Here is a 20,856-nt window from a genome sequence, read left to right as displayed (position 1 = left end):
TAGGAACCTGGGTGTGCTCTTTAATACCAATCTTTCATTTGAAAGCCATGTTTCTAGCATCTGTAAAACCGCATTCTTCCATCTTAAAAATATATCTAAACTATGACATATGCTCTCAATGACAAATGCAGAACAGTTAGTTCATGCGTTTATGACCTCAAGGCTAGATTACTGTAACGCTCTACTGGGTGGTTGTTCCGCTCGCTTGTTAAACAAACTACAGCTGGTCCAAAACGCAGCAGCTATAGTTCTTACTAGAACTAGGAAGTATGACCATATTAGCCCAGTTCTGTCAACACTGCATTGGCTTCCTGTTAAACATCGTATTGATTTTAAAATCTTGCTAATTACTTACAAAGCACTATATGGTTTAGCTCCCCAGTACCTGAGCAAGCTCTTAACGCATTATAGTCCTTCATGTCTATTGCGATCCCAGAATTCAGGCCAGTTAATAATACCTAGAATATCAAAATCAACCGCAGGTGGTAGATCTTTCTCCTATTTGGTACCTAAACTCTGGAACAATCTTCCTAGCATTGATCGGGAAGCAGACACACTCTGTCAGTTTAAATCTAGACTTAAAAACGCATCTCTTTAACCTGGCATACACAACACATTATCAATTTATGTTTTCAAATCCGTTAAAGGATTGTTAGGCTGAATAAATTAGGTCAGCCGGAACCAGGAACACTTCCTATACACCAGATGCACTCGTTACATCAGAAAAAGAATGGCATCTATGCTAATATTAGTCTCTCTGCTTATCCCGAGGTTTACCGTAGTCAGCTGCATCCGGGCCACATCCAGGTGAGATTGAGGACCTACGCCTTGACACGACCACAACGCAGCCCTGAAGTGTCAGCAGAGATTGAGTCTAGATCATCCACTGTAAAGGCCTCATCGACACGACAGCCAGTAGCACAGTTCCTCAACAAACCGTCCATACCAGCGTGATGAATAAGATCCTCAACTGGATGGAACTGGAAGAAATACTTTGACTGTCGGACTGTCCCATCGGACTTATGATAGCTGCCTGAATCATAATAAAGCACTGTTCGCTGTTGGCCAGAGGAGAAGCCTGGTTTCTCCCAAGGTTTTTTTCTCCATTTTAACACCTTTTTTGCCACTTGATGTCACCTGTTGGAGTTTGGGTTCCTTGCCGCTGTCGCCTTTGGCTTGCTTAGTTGGGGACACTTGACATTTGATCTGCCTGCATTGACACCATTGTATGCGAACTGAACTGAGCTGGATGATGACATCACTGTTTACTCCAGTGCTGATATAGATAAATTAAATTAATAACTATTCATTCTTACATCGGAATGAATCAATACTAAATTTATTTAAGATGGATCATGAGCTGCTGTGCAGCCAAAATTATATACCAGTTATCACTGTAAAGCTGCTTTGACACAATATGCATTGTAAAAAGTGCTACGTAAATAAAAGTTGACTTGACTTGCTAGAGAGTAGATAGGATGTTCAGGGTGGTTGTTAGGGCATTGCCATTTGGTTGCTGTACAGTAGCTAGGGTGATTTGGGTGGTTGTTAGGGTGTTGCTAGGCAGTTGCTAGGATGTTACTATGCTCTTGATAGGTGTCATACATAGTTGCTAAAAAATATGGTACAGTAAAAAAAATTTATTAGTCGGTTAGTCGCAGAAAAAAAAAAAAAAAAACTGGTGGCAAAGTCACACAGTCTGCGAGGGCCAGATCGTTAATGCCGTGTCCTTGTGGTAATTGCAGTATGTGCAATAAATTCAGATGTTTGCCTATCATCCATCTACCTCAAATACAGTCATGTGAAAAAGTTAGGACACCCTATTGAATTCCATGGTTTTCCATATCAGGACATAATAAAAAAAAAATCATCTAGTGCTTGGCAGGTCTTAAAATTTAGAAAATAAAACCTCAGATGAACAACACCACATGACATATCACAACATGTCATTATTTATTTAGCAAAAATAAAGCCAAGATGGAAAAACCATGGGTGACAAAGTTAGGACACCCTATAATTCAGTTTTTTCCACTTTTAGCAGCAGTAACTTGAAGTAATCATTTTCTGTATGACTTTATCAGTCTCTCACATCATTCTGGAGGAATTTTGGCCCACTCTTCTTTACAACGTTGCTTCAGTTTATTGAGGTGTGTGGGCATTTGTTAATGCACAGCTCACGCCACAGCATTTCAGTCAGGATGAGGTCTGGACTTCGACTGGGCAATTGCAACACCTTTATTCTTTTCTTTTTAAGCCATTCTGTTGTAGATTTGCTGGTGTTCTTATGATCATTGTCCAGTTGCATGACCAAATTTTGGCCAAGCTTTAGCTGTCGAATGGATAGCCTCACATTTCACTCTAGAAAACTTTCGTATACAGAGGAGTTCATGGTCGACTCAATGACTGTGGAGTGCCCATGGCCCAAGGCTACAAAACAAGCCCAAAATCATCACCCCTTCACCAGCATGCTTGACTTTTGGTATGAGGTGTTTGTGCTGATATGCTCTTTTGGTTTTCACCAAACATGGCACTGTGCATTATGGCCAGACGTCTCCACTTTGTTCTCATCTGTCCAAAGGACATTGTTCTGGAAGTCTTATGGTTTGTTCAGATGCAACTTTGCAAACCTAAGCCGTGCTGCCATATTTTTTAGAGAGAAGAGGTTTTCTCCTGACAACTCTTCCAAACATGCCATACGTGTCCTGTCTTTTTCTAATTGTACTGCCATGAACTTTAACATTTAACTATGTTAACTGAGGCCTGTAGAATCTGAGGTGTGGTTCTTGGGCTGTCTGCAATTTCTCTGAGTAGTGCACTGTCTGATCTTGGGGTGAATTTGCTGGGACATCCACTCATGGGAAGATTGGGGTCTGTTTTGAATGCTTTCCACTTGTGAATAATCTTCCTCATTTTAAATGATGGACTTCAAATTGTTTTGAAATGGCCTTGTACCCCTTTCCAGATTGATGGCAGCAACAATTGCTTCTCTAAGATTACTGCTGATGTCTTTCCTCCTCGGCATTGTGTTAACAAACATCTGAAGTCTCCAGCAGAGTGATCACACTTGCTGGTGATCAGTTATTCAAAGCGATTTGATTATCAATGCCTGACCATTACTTAACCTCATAATACCCATGTTAACAGTAAGGGTGCTCTAAGTTTGTCACCCATGGCTTTTCCATCTTGGCTTTATTTTTTCTAAATAAATAATGACAGTGTGATATGTCATGTGTTGTTCATCTGAGGTTTTATTTTCCAAATTTTAAGACCTGGCAAGGGACCAGATTTTTTTTTTATTATGCACTGATAGCGAAAACCATGGAATTCAATGGGGTGTCCTAACTTTTTCACATGACTGTACGGCTTATCATTTGAAACATAAGTAGCAACAACTTTACCTGGCAGCTCACTCTAACGTTAACCCTCTGGGGTCTGAGGTGTTTTGAGGCCCTGGAGATGTTTTGACATGCCCTGACATTTGTGCTTTTTCAATAACTTAAAATATTTTCATGGCTTTATATATGACTACACTATGTCCAGCACAAACTCTGCTATGGTAATATCTAAGTATAATGTATGTATGAGTTTGTATTTGAGAAAATTATGTTTATGCGTGGTTAGTGAAAAATAAAAAATTTTAGTCACTGAAATAAGGCCATAAAACACAGACTGAGCCTATTTTCACAAGACTTTTGAGAACTGGTTCTTGTACACAAGAATTTTTAACGCCAAGATGATGTGAAAATCCTCCTGAGCACTCATTCACATAAAACACATTGATTTAAAATTTGTTAGACAAATTTTGTGTCAGAAAGACTGTATGCGAGGAGGCGTGAATCATCATGAATATTGAGTGTTTCAAACCTGGGAAAACAAAGACACTCCCCTAACGGCCCTATCCATGTCAATAGGACTGGGACAAAAGAAAGAATGTGAGGAGATTAGAAGAATGGCTTTTTTTTATTGTATTTTATTAACAACACTATAATATCAAAACATACAGTGGCATGCGAAAGTTGAACCCCCTTGACGAAAACCCCTTGCAGAATCTGTGAAAATGTGAATAATTATAATAAAATAAAAGAGAAAATAAACATAGAAAATGAATGTTATTTTTTATTTAGTACTGTCCTGAGTAAGATATTTTGCATAAAAGATGTTTACATATAGTCCACAAGACCAAAAAAAAAAAAAAAAAAAAAAAAAATAGCTGAATTTATTAAAATAACCCCGTTCAAACGTTTGGGAACCCTTGGTTCTTAATACTCTTTGTGGTTACCTGGATGATCTATGACTGTTTTTTGTTTTGTTTTGTGATGGTTGTTCATGAGTCCCTTTTTTGTTCTGAGCAAAACTGAGATCTGTTCTTCAGAAAAATCCTCCAGGTCCTGCAAATTCTTCAGTTTTCCAGCATCTTTTGTAGTGATCGACCAATATTGATTTTTTTTTAGAACCGATGCCGAGACCGATAATTTGTGTTTTTATGTGCCTGATAACTTATGCAGAACTGATATTTATTTACTGTTATACTTTTGTTCTGTTTGTAATCTGACACGATTACAACACCACTGAACTGAACAAGCCATTTTATTTATAACAATCACTCCATCCTTGCATAGAAAACAAAACAAATCTTATTTATACACCAATAAATAGAGGGGTCTGAAAGTGCAGACAATAAAAAAGTGCACTGTTACTAAACTTGAAAATTAGAAGTCTCATGCTAATTTTAATCTCCATATTACAAAAATAATTTTATTCATAAAAAGCATCCGCAGCAACACTAATGTTAACAATAAGCAAAATAAATGTAGAATGTCTAATGTTTTCAAATGGAGAAAATAAAAGACAAAGAGTCATATCAACTTTGCAGAAAGTACTTCATTTTAAACTACAGTTTTAGTAGATTTATAAGCTGTTTAATAGGCTAAAGAGTGAAGAATAATTTGCTGGATAATGTTAAATAACTAAATATTCTCTGGAATATTGGAATATAACAAAAAACATTTTATTGCATTTCTCAACTGGTATATTATATCAAAATTATTAATAATGTTTTTGTTGTTCTAGATTATAAAATATCTGCTGACAAAGCGCTGTTTATCTATGCATTTACACAGAACTATACTTAAACTGCAATCACTCGCTGAGATAATACATTTCCATAGAGTTGTGTTTACTTGGATGTTTATTAGTGAATTAATGGTCATATAGTAAATGTTTATATAATTACAGCGTTTTAAACAAGTGAATCTTGTTAAAAGTTACATGTGGTGGCCATGCTGGAGCATTTCCTGAGCATCAACCTGCTGAGTGAACAGCAAAATGTAGACGACTTCACGAGACTAAAGATTAGCATAGACAACAGAGAGAGAATTAAATTCAGCGCTTTTATTTCCAACATATGCTCATTCATGGCTGTATTATTTAATTCATGCAAAGTTACATCTTTATTGGGAAAGGACTTGACGGATTATCTTACGTGACTCCGTGAGCCTGTCTCTATTTCTTAGAGACAAGCTGCATAAACATTTCAGGCATTTATGTAACACACCTAATTTGTGCATTAATGGCTGTTATGTTAAATAAAGTTTGCACAGCTAGTAAGTTACTAATTACAGCAAAGCAGGCAAGTATACTTTACCTGTGCACACCATTGTCTCGTCCCCCCTCAGATGCGCTGTAATGGTGATCCTGCGCGCGCAATTCTCAAAACACCCACAAGATGGCGGCGTTTATCGGTAAATCCGATATTACAAAACCGATATCCGATTATGGTAAAATGCTTAAATATCGGGGAAAATATTAGTAAATCGATATATCGGTCGATCTCTAATCTTTTGCCTATTCGAACCCTTTCCAGCAGTGACTGTATGATTTTGAGATCCATCTTTCACACTAAGGACAATTGAGGGACTCAAACACAACTATTAAAAAAAGGTTCAAATATTCACTAATGCTCCAGAAGGAAACACGATGCATTAAGAGCCCAGGGGTGAAAACTTTTGAACAGTATGAAGATGTCCAAATCTTTGTTTTGTTGAAATATCTTTTTTTTTTTTCATTTAGTACTGCCCTTTGGAAGCAACAGAAGATACTTGCATGTTTCCCGGAAGAATTAGTGCTGTCAATCGACTAAAAAAAATATATCTGGATTAATCACACATTTTTCTGTGATTAATCGCAATTAAAACACTTAAGTTATGTTTTTTAATATATTTTATAATGTAATAATTTCACAGTTGATCTCCAAATTAAAACAACAAAGAAACAACATAAAGTCAGTATATTTTAAATACTTGTTTAAAGGCATCTTTTTATGAATGAAGGCCAGTATCACTGCTACTAATCGGTTAAATTGATCCCCCCCCCCCCCCAATTTTAAACATGAATTATAGCCATTCAACATTACAGTGTAATTGAAAGGTTTTTTTTGTTGTTTTTTTTTTTTTTTCACATTTATTAGGCTTCAAAAATATAACAACTTTTAATTTAAGTGAACTCAGAATAATCCTCACATAAACCCATAATAAATCTCATATTTACTTGTGCCCTCCCTACCTGTCTATCAGATACATAAATACAAAAATTGAATAAAGTTACCAAATAGTCTGCACTGCAACCTAAATTAAATATAGATTAATCATTATTAAAGCCATAAAAGTTCTTTAGTCAAGAGCAGTGAATAATTTTCTCTGTTACCTCTGTTCTTTGATTATCTTCAATGACATTGGTTGCTGTCACTTTAAGAGTTGCGGCTGCTGCAAATGACACGGATCTCACACGTGTCCCACTTTCTCACAACTCTTTACTTTCGTTTAAGACTTTATTTAACTCATTCAAGGCTGCTCTAATGAGGATACTCGACAAAACGGACATTTTTGGCATTACTGTAGGCCTATGTGTTATTGTTCGTTCAAGCGTGACAGAGAACTTGATTCTGGCGCGCTGTCTGTGCACACAATACTGGCGCGCGTCTTTCTGTGCGTCGTGTGTGTGACAGGACACAGAGTCCTGCACACGGGCGGGTACCCGACGGGTGACCTGCCAAATTTTATGTTTGTTTTCTTTGTTTATTAAGTTTTTACGCCATGTTAGCATCATGGTTATTTACATGGCAAACACAAAAGGTCAATATTATCCACAAAATTTACGTTATTATATAAAACATTTCAACTTAACATAAGATAGAAAATCTAAAATACATTCAGGTGATGCCAAATTTTATGTAATGGGTGGAATAATATTTACGTGTCGGGTGCGGTGCAGGTACGGTGGCCCAGTGGTGCAAAACACAACAAAATAAAAAAAAAGGCATAAGTTCACAACACAATGAAATAAAGACACAACACAATGGAAAAAAGCCACAACAACGAAATCAAGCCACAACACAACGAAATCGAGCCACAACACAACGAAATCGAGCCACAACACAACGGAAATGCTCCCGACCACTAGGGGGCACTTAGAGCTCAGTAAAGTTAGTTTTCCTTGCCATTGTTCTATAACGTTGACAGTCTTACAAAGATATCAATACCATGATTAGCTTTAAGTATGTAAACATTGTATATCGACATGAAATATTAATTCAAAATCAATTACGTGCACAATAACTTCATATTTATACCTGTGAATGATTTGACGCACTACCACGGCGCACGATAAAGGGAACGTCTGCCAATTCCACCAAGTGGTTAAAATTAATAATATTTATTCATTACAATGACTTTGTTTTAACATTTAAAAACAGACATGTTCAAATTTCAAAGCTTGTAGTTCCTGTTGGTAAGACTGACTTTATTAAAAAAAAAAAAAAAAAAAAAAAAAAAAAAAAAATCACTGTAATTTACTAAAAGTTTTTTTTTTTTTTGTTCCAAAGGTTGTAGTAGTGACCAGACTAACTAAAGGTTGTAGTAGTGACCAGACTAACTACAGGTGAAACTTATTTTATGTACAGTTATGTACAGTACACAATTTGTTAAAAAAAAAATAAATAAATAAATAAAATATATATATATATATTTATTTTTTTTAAACAATAATTCAGGGTTTTTTCATGCTCCAAAGCTTGTAGTAGTTTCCTATAGAGAATGAGTTACGTCACAATGTTTTCACTCCGCGTTGCATTTCGGGAAGGCGCCGCCATATTAGCAGGATACGCTATCCGTTGCTATGGTAACTTCGACAGCGAGCCCGAGATAAAGAGCAACAGAGAGAAAGAGCAGATTAATTTAATAAATACAGTGCAGTTTTTTGGGAAGAAATGGAGAAGGAGAAAGTGAAAGGAAAGGGGCTCTATTGGGGGAGACTAAATAACACCGCCAAGCAGCATCATTTAGAGAAAATGCTTGACATTAACAGCATCGACCCGTACGACCTGCCAGCTACAGAATTTACGAAAGACCCTGAAGCATCACCTGTTTACTAAGACAGTGTTATTAACAAACCAAACTTAGTAAACACCATAAGTATAATACAGCATAGCCTACTACGGACAGAAAACCAGATGAGCCCAGAATATGAACGCAACACATTTAATTGTTTTCCTCCCATAAAGAAAAAGACAGTGCCATTATAAGACCAAACTTAGTAAACACTATACTAATAAAGCATAATATACAGGAAAAATTGGTTTGTGCCGAATTTGATCTTTTAATATCACTTATAGGCTACATTAAGCGACGTTAAACGTTTTCTTTGTAACAGTTTTCTGAGGAAAACGCTCGTGAATTTAAACACGTTGCGTTCACATTATGGGCTCAACTGCTTTTTTGTACACAGTATTACATAGTATACTTTATTAGTAGGCCCTATGATGTTTACTGAGTTTGGTCTGTTAATATCACAGGCTTTCTTAGTACATTAAGCCATATCAAGCGTTTTCTTATAACGGTTTTCTATGGGAGGAAAAGGCTTAACGTGTTATGAAACGCGTTAAGATCATTCAGGACTCATCTGATTTTTTTGTTGGCCTACATAGTATACTTTATTAGGATGATGTTTAGTGAGTTTGGTCTGTTAATATCACTGTCTTAGTACATTAAGCCACGTTAAGTGTTTTAGAATGTCCCTTGGCGGTGTTATTTAGTTTCTCCTGATAGAGCCCCTTTCCTTTCGCTTCCTCATTATCCATTTCTTTCCAAGAAACTGCAGCGTATCGCAAAAATGCAAACAAATATCACGCTATTTCTCTCGGTCTCACTGTCAAAATAACCATGGCAACGGATAGCGTATCCTGCTAATATGGCGACGCCTTCCCGAAATGCAACGCGAGTGAAAACGCTGTGACGCAACCTTCTCATTCTCTATTGGTAAGACTGACATACTACAGGTGACGTTTTGACATTATACATACAGGGAGGTATAATTTCACCTGTAGTAAGTCAGTCTTACCAATAGAAACCTACTACAAGCTTTGGAATTTGAACATGTCTGTTTTTAAATGTTAAAAGTAATTTTAATAAATACAAATTATACGTTTTAACCACTTGGTGAAATTGGCAGACGTTCCCTTCATCATGCGCCATGGTAGCACGTCAAATCATTCACAGGTAAAAATATGAAGCTATTGTGCATGTAGGTGATTTTGAATTAATATTTCATGTCGATATACAGTGGTTACATACCGTTAAAACTAATCGTGGTATTGATCACTGCCGACTCTATAGAACATTGGCAAGGAAAACGTCTCGCTTACAAAGGTAACTGCCGGCCGCCCAGTGGGGTACAGTGACTGTGGCGACGGGAAGTACGTCTCCGTTCCATCCTTCAAGGAACGAGGGTTACCTTTGTAACCTAGACGTTCCCATTATTTGGTCACGTTTGATGTACGTTGGACAGACCAACGAATAAGAATCCCTACCAAAGCGCCACAAGCGCTGCCCCCTTACCGTGCTCTGTGCAAGCCTCCTGCACCCCCTTGCCTAAAGGACGGTGGGACAGGGCTAACACAGAGAGTGTCGATCCCATTCAGTGAACCTATTGGATAACACTGGGAAAGTGTACCTATTCACTGGGAAAGGAACGCTGCGGAAGCCACATCCTTCCCCGAAAGAGTTATGTGAGATGTACATATGGACTGACCCCATAGGGCTGTACTCAGGGCCGGCCTGTAGGCGAACTAGGCAGTTGCCTAGGGCAGCAGCACAGTTAGGGCAGCAAGAACGAGAGGGATTTAGTTTTTAATTTAATTAATGTATTTATTTTTTTTGCACATTCCTTTGGAATTATTTCACTTACATCAAAAAGTTATCACCAGATTAGTTATTCTAAATCTAAATTATCTTTCCATTCTACCAAGTAGCTACCAATACCTGCCCGCCCTAACCAAGAGCGGCATATGGGTCTATCTGTTGATTTCGCTATGGCCAATCAGAGGTGTTTAAGTTAGCACTGAACAAAAACTCTGGCGTTTTGAGTGGTGAGTGGACTCTGAATTCTGCACACTCACAAATCCTCTCATAATAACAAACAAAGTGTAGACATTATGTACATAAGAGATTTGTTGTGCAGACAGATTCATTTATTATAACAGAACTTTGTGAGATCGCGATGATGTAGCCTATGACAACTTTTTAGTGATTATAGAGGGAGCGCTCTTTGCGCACTTTGACATGCCAAATCCCTTAACAGTATGAATATTTTTCTGTTAAAATTAACAGTGGTTTGTGAACGTAGACGCTTTAATAACAAATGATTTATCAGGAGTGTTTATGCTGGGCTGTGTAGGATGTGCGACGACACGTAAATTTAAACTATTAAAAGGAAATGTATGTGTTTTTAAAGGGGAACTTCTCTGCCTTCCCTTGGAGTTCACCCTCCGCCTATGTGTGTGAAAGAAAGCGGAAGAGAGGTCATGTAGCTCACCTTTTTGTGTGCGTAATATTTATATGCACCCTATAACCTCTATTTATAATGAAGAGCTGAGCATGCGCAAGTGACCGGATTTTGAGTGTGAGAACCGCTTGCACACCGAGCATGATCACTTGCATTGAACTTAAAATACCCCATAATTTTTGGTCTTGTATCAAGAGTAGACTAATACATCATTCGAAACGGACTAATTTTATTTGTGTGCACTCACAATAACAACTAAACGTTGTGCTTTTGTAAAATAAAGAAAACAAACAGGATGCACTTTTTGCCTTCTCGGTCTCTGTGAACTTGAGCGTGTAAAAAAATAAACCGAAACTCAGCATGAATTTTCCTCACAGACATGAGAAATACATCTATTGAAAGCTTGAAATTTCCATTTTAAAATAAACTGATTCAAATGGAAAACAAATATTCTAAGATTATGTTATGAAATGTGCATATAGGTGAGTGCACGATAGTGTTGTCAAAAATATCAATATTTCGATATGTATCGATACTGAAATATCTGAAATGATTCCAATAGTCCTTTCTGCAGTATCGATACACCGATACCAGCTGCGCTTTCTTGCTCTCCTCTCCGCAAATTTCATGCTCACATCCCACAGATTTTGCACCAGCATCCGAAGTGAAGTGCACACACATAAGCTGCCTCTGGCATACAGCTTACAAGTGCCAAAATGAGCTCATCGTGGCTTATTGATGGTCAAATACACTCAAAAATAATGTCACAGTGCCCATCTTGGAGAGTATTAACATCAACAGTCATAAACAGTTCAGGAAGAATGTGTAACAGTAACAGTATTTTGGATCTGTGCATGCATCTTAAAGAGACAGCAGCCTAATAAATGTGCTGCTCTCTATGTTGTTAATAATGTTAAACAACAAAAGACAAAGAGAAAATCACTTACTGCTCTTGAGTGATTAACTTGTGTAACTTTGATTAATCTGTATTTAATTTTTGCAATGAAAATGATCCAATATTATTTTAAATTTGATTACTTTGATTCTTTATTCAGTTTCTTTATTTTCAGTTTTGAGTAATACTGTTAGACCTACCTGAAAAAAAAAAAAAAAAAATTCAGGTACATTTGTATCTTTATTCTATTGTATTTATTTGTGCTATTGTTAGCAGTTTGTTTATGTATTTATTTATTTATTTATTTTTTTACTGTTTACTTGTCTTTTTTAAATTCATTTGAAATCAAGCTTCCTTTTGCTGTAAGCTATTGCAACAAAATTACCCAATTGTAAAAACAAATAGTTAAATGATTTAGCAAATAATTGTGAGACAATTGTAATGGTAATTGATCAACGTTTATATATAAATAAACCTTAAAAGCTTTATCATATAAAGTGATCTCTTCAGATGAATTTTTTGATTGCCTAGACTTTCAATGGATGGACAAAAATAAAAATAAATAAATAAATAAAAATATCTATATGGCAGTATATTTAGCATTTTTTTCCCCCTGTGATATCGAATATTGATACTTTTCAAGTTATAGTATCGAAGTTAGAAATTCCAGTATTGTAACAACACTAGTGCATGACTGCAGAGATGAAGAGTCTACTTCATCACTGCAGCCAAAAACACAGACAACATGAATTTGTCGTGTTTTTTCTACTGTTTTTCTACTGGACTACTGCGTTATGATGAGGCAACGGCAGAAACATAGGAGGCTGGTATGAGCGGCTTTATTCCATGCTGTCGTCTCCGCCAGTCTCAAAACATGTCTGGCACTTTGCAACAACACAACCTTGTTTCTGCAGCGATTTTCAGCATGTTTTCTATAACAACGTCTGACGTTTGTTTTACGTAGTGTGAGAAAGTCACATAAACCACGCGAAATCCGTTCAAGACAGTCAGACTGAAACGGATTACCAGAAATGCGATTTGAATAGGATTTCAAACCACATATGAATGTAGTTCGAAACGGATTTGTAAAAATCGCATTTCATGTGATTTTTGGCCATTCAGACTTGCAAAATCTGATTGGATTTCATTCGGATATGCACAAAAATCGAATTTGGACTGAAAAAAATTCTCACCAAAATGTTTGATCATGCATTGCATTTTTGTTTTTACAATGGAGCAATTTTGTTGCACAATAGCTTACACACAGCACAAGACTGACTTGAATTTAATTCACAAAAAAGACAACTAAACAGTCAGCAATAAAATAAGAACAAACAAACAAATTACAAGTAGCACAAATAAATTAAACAGAATAAAGATAAAAAAATGCTTTTAAGTTTGTTTTTTGTTTTTTTCCAGGTAGGTCTAACAGTTATATTGAGGTAAGAAATACTAAAGAAATTGAAAAAGGACTCAAATGTAAAATAATACTGGATAGTCTTCCCTGAATAAGTTAAATAATGATTCATTCTTCCAATTAAAGTTACAAAAGTTATTCATTCAAGAGCAGAGAGTGTCATTAATGTTAATCAAACAACAAAACGCATATTGTTACACATGCATTTTCTTCTCAACTGTTTACATTCACTAAAGACAAAACCGACTGTTTATGTGAGCTGAGTAGTTCAAACATTGGCAAGACTTTAAAAGAAATGCAAATTATAAACTTTAGTGACAATGCGACACTGTCTCGATTGTGCAAGTGACAATTTCATCAACTGTGCGGTGTGCAGCTCGCTTATAGTGCAAACGCGAAGTGGTGATGTGAAGCCTAAGAGGGAAAGAAAGAGTGCGTGCTGTGATTCACTCACTATTTGTGAAATTGTCTTACAGAAAGTTTTCAAATTACTCAGTAAGTTATTTAAAAAAATTTTTTTTATATAAATAAATAGATAAAAAAAATAAATAAATAAATAGTAATTGTACCTCACCTTCAGCATTATAATTATTTTACCCACGCCGGGTAATTACTTGAGATTCTAATTATTTGAGATGTTGCCACTGCATGTCATGCCATACCTTTAATGGCAAAAGCACGTCTTTTTGCGTTATCAGCAGTAGGGCTGTGCAATTAATCGTAATTGATTTTTCAATTTCAATTCTGGCCTCCAACGATTATGAAAACAAAATAATCTAGGTAAAACGATTATTGTTCCGCATTCTGTTTCACAAGGATTCTCCCTTTCGTGCTTTAAATCCACAGCACACCCCTTTCCTTGACAGCGACACACTTTCGCCCCTCCCCCTAAAAGCACAAACTAGCTACCCGCGAGGCTGCTGCTGCATGTTTACGGAGATTAAAAAACAGTTGCAGCTGTTAGGAAACACTTTAATTTCAAGCAGTCTGATGTGGAACAACAAATTTTTTACACAGTGGTGTTCCGCACCTCAAGGCAATACGACCAATTTGTTTACACCTGAAATTCAATCACAAAGTGGTTTATGATGATACAATAAAGGAACAAAAAGAAGAGTAAACCCTAAAGCTTAAAGGAAGACAAACTCATCTGTATTACTATGGACACCGCAAACAAAGCCAAAGCTGACGTGAATGGATGGGTGACGCTCCAGTGCTTCAGGCACAGACTCCACTTGGCCATAGGTAAGTAGTATCCATCCTCATGATTGTGTGTAATATGTGATTTTAAAGGGTTAGTTCACCCAAAAATGAAATTTCTGTCATTAATTACTCACCCTCATTTCATTCCACACCCATAAGACCTTTAGAGAGGTTTCTGATCCCCCATAGAAAGCAACGTAAGTACCACATTCAAGGTCCAGAAAAGTAGTAAAGACATCATTAAAATAGTCCACGTGACTACAGTGGTTCAACCTTAATGTTATGAAGTGACGAGAATACTTTTTGTGTGCAAAAACAAAACAAAAATAATGACTTTATTCAACAATTTCTTCTTTTATTTCAATTATTTAATTTCCTCTTGTTATTTTTTTTGTTGTTGTTGTTTGTAATGGCAAGTTCATGTTTTCTTCTATTATAGCACCATCAAGAGGCACAATCCTACCATTTTTTAATGTCTTCAAAGTAAGCCCATACATGTGTGTCAAATTTGGTGAAAATATCTCATTTTGTTTTGGAGTTATAGACATTTATATCTATGAGAACTAGGGATGGGCGATATGAGCTAAAATTCATATCATGATATTTTCCACTGTCCAGACGATATCGATATTATATCGCGATATGAGGAAAAAAAAATAAAAAATGGAATCACATTTTAGTAGACCTTAGTTAAATTGCAGGCAATATATGTATCTTATCTAGGAAGTGGGAAATGGAATCTTTAGGCACCTCACGAATCCAATCCAATTCCGATTCTAGGAGTCACGATCCGATTCCAAAAGGATTCTTGATACTTGATAAATTTGGTGAAAATATCTCATTTTGTTTTGGAGTTATAGACATTTATATCTATGAGAACTAGGGGTGGGCGATATGAGCTAAAATTCATATCACGATATTTTCCACTGTCCAGACGATATCGACATTATATCGCGATATGAGAAAAAAAAAATTGGAATCACATTTTAGTAGACCTTAGTTAAATTGCAGGCAATATATGTATCTTATCTAGGGGGTTGAAATCCGATTCTAGGAGTCACGATCCGATTCCAAAAGGATTCTTGATACTTTTTTTTTCGTATTAATTAATTTGCTTATTAATTATTTTTTTTAATAACATATAGAATTATAAGTAGCTTACTTTGTAAATAATTAAAAGTTAAAAAATACAACTGTATGTTAAGAATTTTATATAGGAACATATATAAAGTTTCAAAACAAGCGAGTCGCCTAGTAAATAATAAAGAGGAACAATGAAACATTACAAGCAATAAACAAAGAGTGCTTTCAGAACATTTACCTTTCAAGAGCTGTGAGTGATTTTTCACTTTCTCAGCTTTACGGTTGTTTGATTATTGATGCCATAGCGGGAGGTCTAATAAGCTGCATCCAGACTATGCACAGATCTCTTTTGAAATATAAGAAGTTTCTGTCCTGTATGTTTAATACTTAAAGACATAACTGATTGTGTTTATATCAATTTCGCGTCATAAAAGCATTTTGAGAAGCAAGTACATTAAAGCACTAGTCGCACACAGCCGCATGCGCGAGCGCGCTTCACAAAGCGAATGTGAGAATTTGAAATCGAAAGCAGCCTTCTGTCAGTGAATTTCATATTTTAATATATAAGCCCACAGCATTCCAAACAACATAAATGATGCCTTCGTGGAGCATTAGTAAGGAAAATAGTCCTACCGGCGGGTGAGACCACAAACTACATCAAGAAAAGCACGCGTTTCTCACAGCTCTCTCATACCCTGTGCAATGAATCTCGCGAATGTAATTTGCTTCAGCTTTTCCGAACTTTCCGAGCTTCACGCTCAACTTCAGTTGGAATTAATTGAAAATGCTCGCTCTGATACGTGCCAGTGGACATGCACCAAGCACACGCAGCGTCATCACGCATCGGTTAAAAACTAAGCTCATAATCAATCCAGAATCGTTGCATCTATGCATCGATTTTTTTTCTCCCACCCCTATTGTCTATATGCACGCTTTGTTGCTGCTGTGTTTTTGAGTACGTGGTTTTTGCTCTATTAATTTGGACTGTTTCAATGCTCTCTGTCTTTGATTACTAATGCCTGTGTAGTGAGGCGTTGGACACGGTAGAGAACAAAAAGTTAAACGTTCAGCCTCGACTCTGTATCGTCATTACTTGTGTTAAAAGCTGTAAAGAGTACAAAATTAAACAAAACAATACAAATGAAAAATTAGAATTTATGAATATTTAACGGTATCCACGGTATAGCAAAATCGCTGTTTTGGAAGCAGACACACTCTGTCAGTTTAAATCTAGACTAAAAACACATCTGTTTAAACTTGCATACACATAACACATTATCTACTTCTAGAATTCAATTCATGTAAATTATTAGGCTGCATAGATTAGGTAGGCCGGAACCGGGAACACTTCCCATAACACCTGATGTACTCGCTACATCATAAGAAGAATGGCGTCTACGCTAATATTAGTCTCTCTCTGTTTATCCAGAGGTTTGCCACAGCCTGCCAGATCCAGGCCGTATCCAGATGAGTTGAAGGATCTGCATCTAGACATGACGATAACGCAGCCCTGAAGTGTCAACTAAATTATCCCCTGTGAAGGCCTCCTTCCCTTCCCTTTCCTTTCCCTATGTATAGATAGAACGTTATCAAATTATTCCAGTTCGCATAGATCAAACACGCAAACCTATAGACTAAACATGTAAATGAACGGCAAGAATGCATTAAAGGTATCCGGTTTTTCAGTAGGAAAGGTGTCATTTAAGCAGCCCCTAAAGTAATAATTAACAGTTTTTACAACGGAAGTGATTCAATCAAAAACCAACTTTAGCTAGATAATAATTTTCCTACTGTCACTGTGAAGCTGCTTTGAGACAATGTGTATTGTGAAAAGCACTATATGAATGAAGATGACTTGACTAGCTTTATAGCTGTTAATGGAGGGACAGAGGCTGCATTTACACTGCTGAGGGCGACACGTTTGCCTATAAAAATATATAATTTTAATGTTGTATTATGAAGCAGATGTGATGTATATGCTCGCACTAAAACTTGCAGCTTTTTTATTGAGGTAGGTGAGAACTTTGTCTATATATCTAGATATATTTTCCTATAGGAAAGAAATTGCTCGCGGACACACATTCAGCAGTTGGTTTTCAACCTTTGTCTGGTGAATTTTATAAATAAGCTTCACTACTGAAAACATTATATTTCTCAGCAATGAGGTGATAACTTTCCAGCTTCATACTCTTGCACGCTCTCTCTCTTGCTCTTTCTCTCTTTATCAGAATTCATTCAAATAAATGTATTCTTATCAGGCTACTTTATTTCACTTCAGAACTGTAGATCTAACGAGTCGTAGATAAAATAAACTTTCATTTTTTCAAAATCAACTTTTTTCAGTCTATATCCGTTCAGATATATCCGTCTAATTTTGCGCTGCAAAACATCCATGTTGGTAAATAATCATGGCCATGTGAAATATATAAATAATTTTAATAGCACAGCCATTGAAATCCCGAGGGTCTACCATGTGCGTAGTAAAGCGATCACCGACAATCATTTTGAGTGGGAATTAATGTAAACACAGATATCGGATACCATTCGTGTCTAAAGTAAATGTAAACAGGCGTGCCAAAAAATCAGTTATGTTTAAAAGATCGGATCTGTGCATTAAGACTTGCAGTGTAAATGCAGCCAGAAAGCTCTCAAATTTCATCAAAAAGACCTTCATTTGTGTTCTGAAGATGAACAAAAGTCTTACGGGTTTGGAACGACATGATGGTAAGTAATTAATGACAGAATTTTCATTTTTGGGTGAACTATCTCTTTAATGATATGCTAAGCCCATGGTTACAACATATTTGTGACAGAGATCAGAGGCGATTTCAAAATGCATTTTTTGAGACTGTCTATGGGAAACTGTGGTTTTAAGGAGAAAATACTCAGCAATGTTACTGACTGATGAATTTGCACATGGTTTGTTTTAAAGCATATTAAAAACACCACATAGGCATAACATTAAAAACTTGATTTTCACCACAGAGGGTCTTTAAAACATTAGACGTGAACAAGATTTCTGCCTGACTCCATTCGAATTGCTTTCTAGATTGGCTGAGGAGGTGAAGACGACAACTCCCATGATTCCACACTCATTCATTGCGTCATCAAGCTATGCCTTTGTTATTGTTTTGAATAAGCGATCTCTAGCAGCCAAACTTACATACTGTGCCTTTAATAAAACAATTTCATTAACTGGAACATTGTGTGATAACATTTCAAAGTAATCTTTGTCATTTATCCATTGTCATTCATAACAGCCAATAAATATTTTATCTACTTGAATACAAATTTAATCAGGACGAAAAGATTGAAAAGAGCCCTCACCAGATGCTGTTGTATACGTCATATTACGTTGTTCTCCCGACGTCTAGCAAATAAAACATGAAGAGAATTTTACAGCCCATTCAGTCAAACTGACGGATAAAGATTATTTGTAGCGCTAAAACCGACGGATAGAGATTATTTGTAGCGCTCAAACCGACGGATAAAGATTATTTGTAGCGCTACCTTATAATTTGAAATTGTTTTAGTCTTTTTGAGTGGAACTTCCCCAAATCGGAAGTGCCTCTCATGCTCTAAAACGCATTGGGCTCGTTAGGAAAAAGGTGGACACGGTATGAAATTAAATCAAATTTAATGTGGCAGATTTTAACTGTGGCAATGACGGGGTAGTTTAAACGGTGACAGGATAGACGTTAACGAGCAATTAAAGACGCAATTATGAAGTACTTCGAAGTATTCAAAGCTGGTACTTTTTCTTCACAAAAACAGTATGTACTTTTACGGCATAGTATAAGTAGGAGAATTGGGACGCAGCAATTGCGACTGCCTGTTGCTCAACGGTGCATACGCACAATCACTTACCGAAATGATCCAAAGGAAACGCTCCTTTGTCCGGTGGACGGGGTCGGAACGTCTTGGTTCCGAAGTTCATCGCTGTTGACATTGTTTCTTAATATGAGGTCTCACTGCAACATTTAGTGGTAAAGGAGGGCGCACTGTTTGGTTTTAATGGGCGCTCATGTGAAGCTGTGAATTAAGCAACAACCTGACAGTTTACTTCCTCTGTAACACTAGACTTTGGTTTCAAAATAAAGGTACGCGGAACAAACGGACTTAATCTTATGGCTAGGCCTACATATAAATTTAGCAACTTTGTAACTAGTAGGTTTTGAATCAAACATCCGAAATACAAAATTGCTAGTTTTCTGTGGTTTTATATTGGTTTCATAGATTCAGACAAGGGTCAACTATGCATATTTAATATGTCGTAATTTTGTAAGTTAATATATTTTTTTTTTTGCTGATAGTTTGATGTTTTTTTATGTTTCATGATTTATTTTGTGTTTTTGCTTTAAAGTCACCATGAAATCAAAATCGTCCATTCTTGTTTTTTTATGGAATATTGCAGTATTTATTAAAAAATGATTTATCAGTGCACATTATTATTATTATTATTATTATTTTATTACTATTAGTCAAGTCAAGTCTTCTTCATTTAAATAGCGCTTTTCACAATACAGATTGTTTCAAAGCAGCTTCACAGTGATAATAGGAAAATTAATTTACAGAGATTGTTTTGACTTTACAGCAGCTCTAAGAAAATATTATTATCGAGCTAAAGTAGGTTTTTGATTGAATCACTTTAGTTGAAAAAATTGTTAATTATTAACTTAGGGGCCGCTTAAATGAAATCCGAAGACCTTTAATGCATTCTTGCTGTTCATTTACCTGTTTAGTCTATATGTTTGCGCGTTTCAATGTGTATGTGCGCAGACGATTATTTAACAATTTTAGACAATTCTTCCTCTCCTATCCATGGGTACCAAAGATGTCACTTCTGCTATGCCCGGAGTAACTTCAACCTACAAACTAATTAACTAATTAACTAATTATCCAGGTCATCTCAATAGCAAAAAGTGTCCCAATCACCCTGAACTCACCCTATACAATTTATTATGTATTCCCATGCATGAAGAAAATTTAATCCCATGGAGCTCTAAAATAATGTTATTGACTTCAAATGATGAATGCAGCCAAAGAAAAGATGAAGAATGGAAAAGCACATTGCTGGCAAAGAAATCGGAAAATAACACAGGTAAGACAATTCCTATACCCATAAATACCTGTCAAACGTTGGTCAGGCGACAAACATGGTTTTATTAAAGAAAAGTTATTTTAGAAAAAAAAAAAAAAAAAAATTAGTTTTTACACTTAAGACAGGTATAGCATGTGGCAAAAAGTATAATATAGCCACACTGGGAGATACAAGCAAGTGACGATCGAGTGACGTCATTCTTTAGGGTACGCGCATGTATCCATGGCAACGCGCGTAGATTAACGATCCTGCGGTGATTTTCACAGATGAGGCCTTGAGTTTTCTCTTTCGTCGGCCGAAAAGGTATTTAAAATTTTAGTT

General features: G+C 36.2%; 1 protein-coding gene across 1 annotated transcript in view; it reads right to left on the bottom strand.

Annotated features, from left to right (window-relative positions):
• LOC127503714 (cytochrome c oxidase assembly protein COX19) overlaps window positions 1-19,518 on the bottom strand; it is a 38,110-nt gene extending 18,592 nt beyond the window's left edge. Inside the window, exon 1 of the mRNA XM_051877808.1 lies at window positions 19,302-19,518. Within this exon, the coding sequence (XP_051733768.1) occupies window positions 19,302-19,383 (82 nt within the window). The 5' untranslated portion in view covers window positions 19,384-19,518. The remainder of the gene's footprint in view (window positions 1-19,301) is intronic.
• Window positions 19,519-20,856: the final 1,338 nt, after the last annotated feature.

The sequence above is a fragment of the Ctenopharyngodon idella genome, chromosome 2 (genome assembly GCF_019924925.1).
Source record: "Ctenopharyngodon idella isolate HZGC_01 chromosome 2, HZGC01, whole genome shotgun sequence".
In the NCBI taxonomy this organism is placed as follows: Eukaryota; Metazoa; Chordata; class Actinopteri; order Cypriniformes; family Xenocyprididae; genus Ctenopharyngodon; species Ctenopharyngodon idella.
Note: the sequence above shows the minus strand (reverse complement) of the source record. Positions and strands in the feature narration are given on the sequence as shown.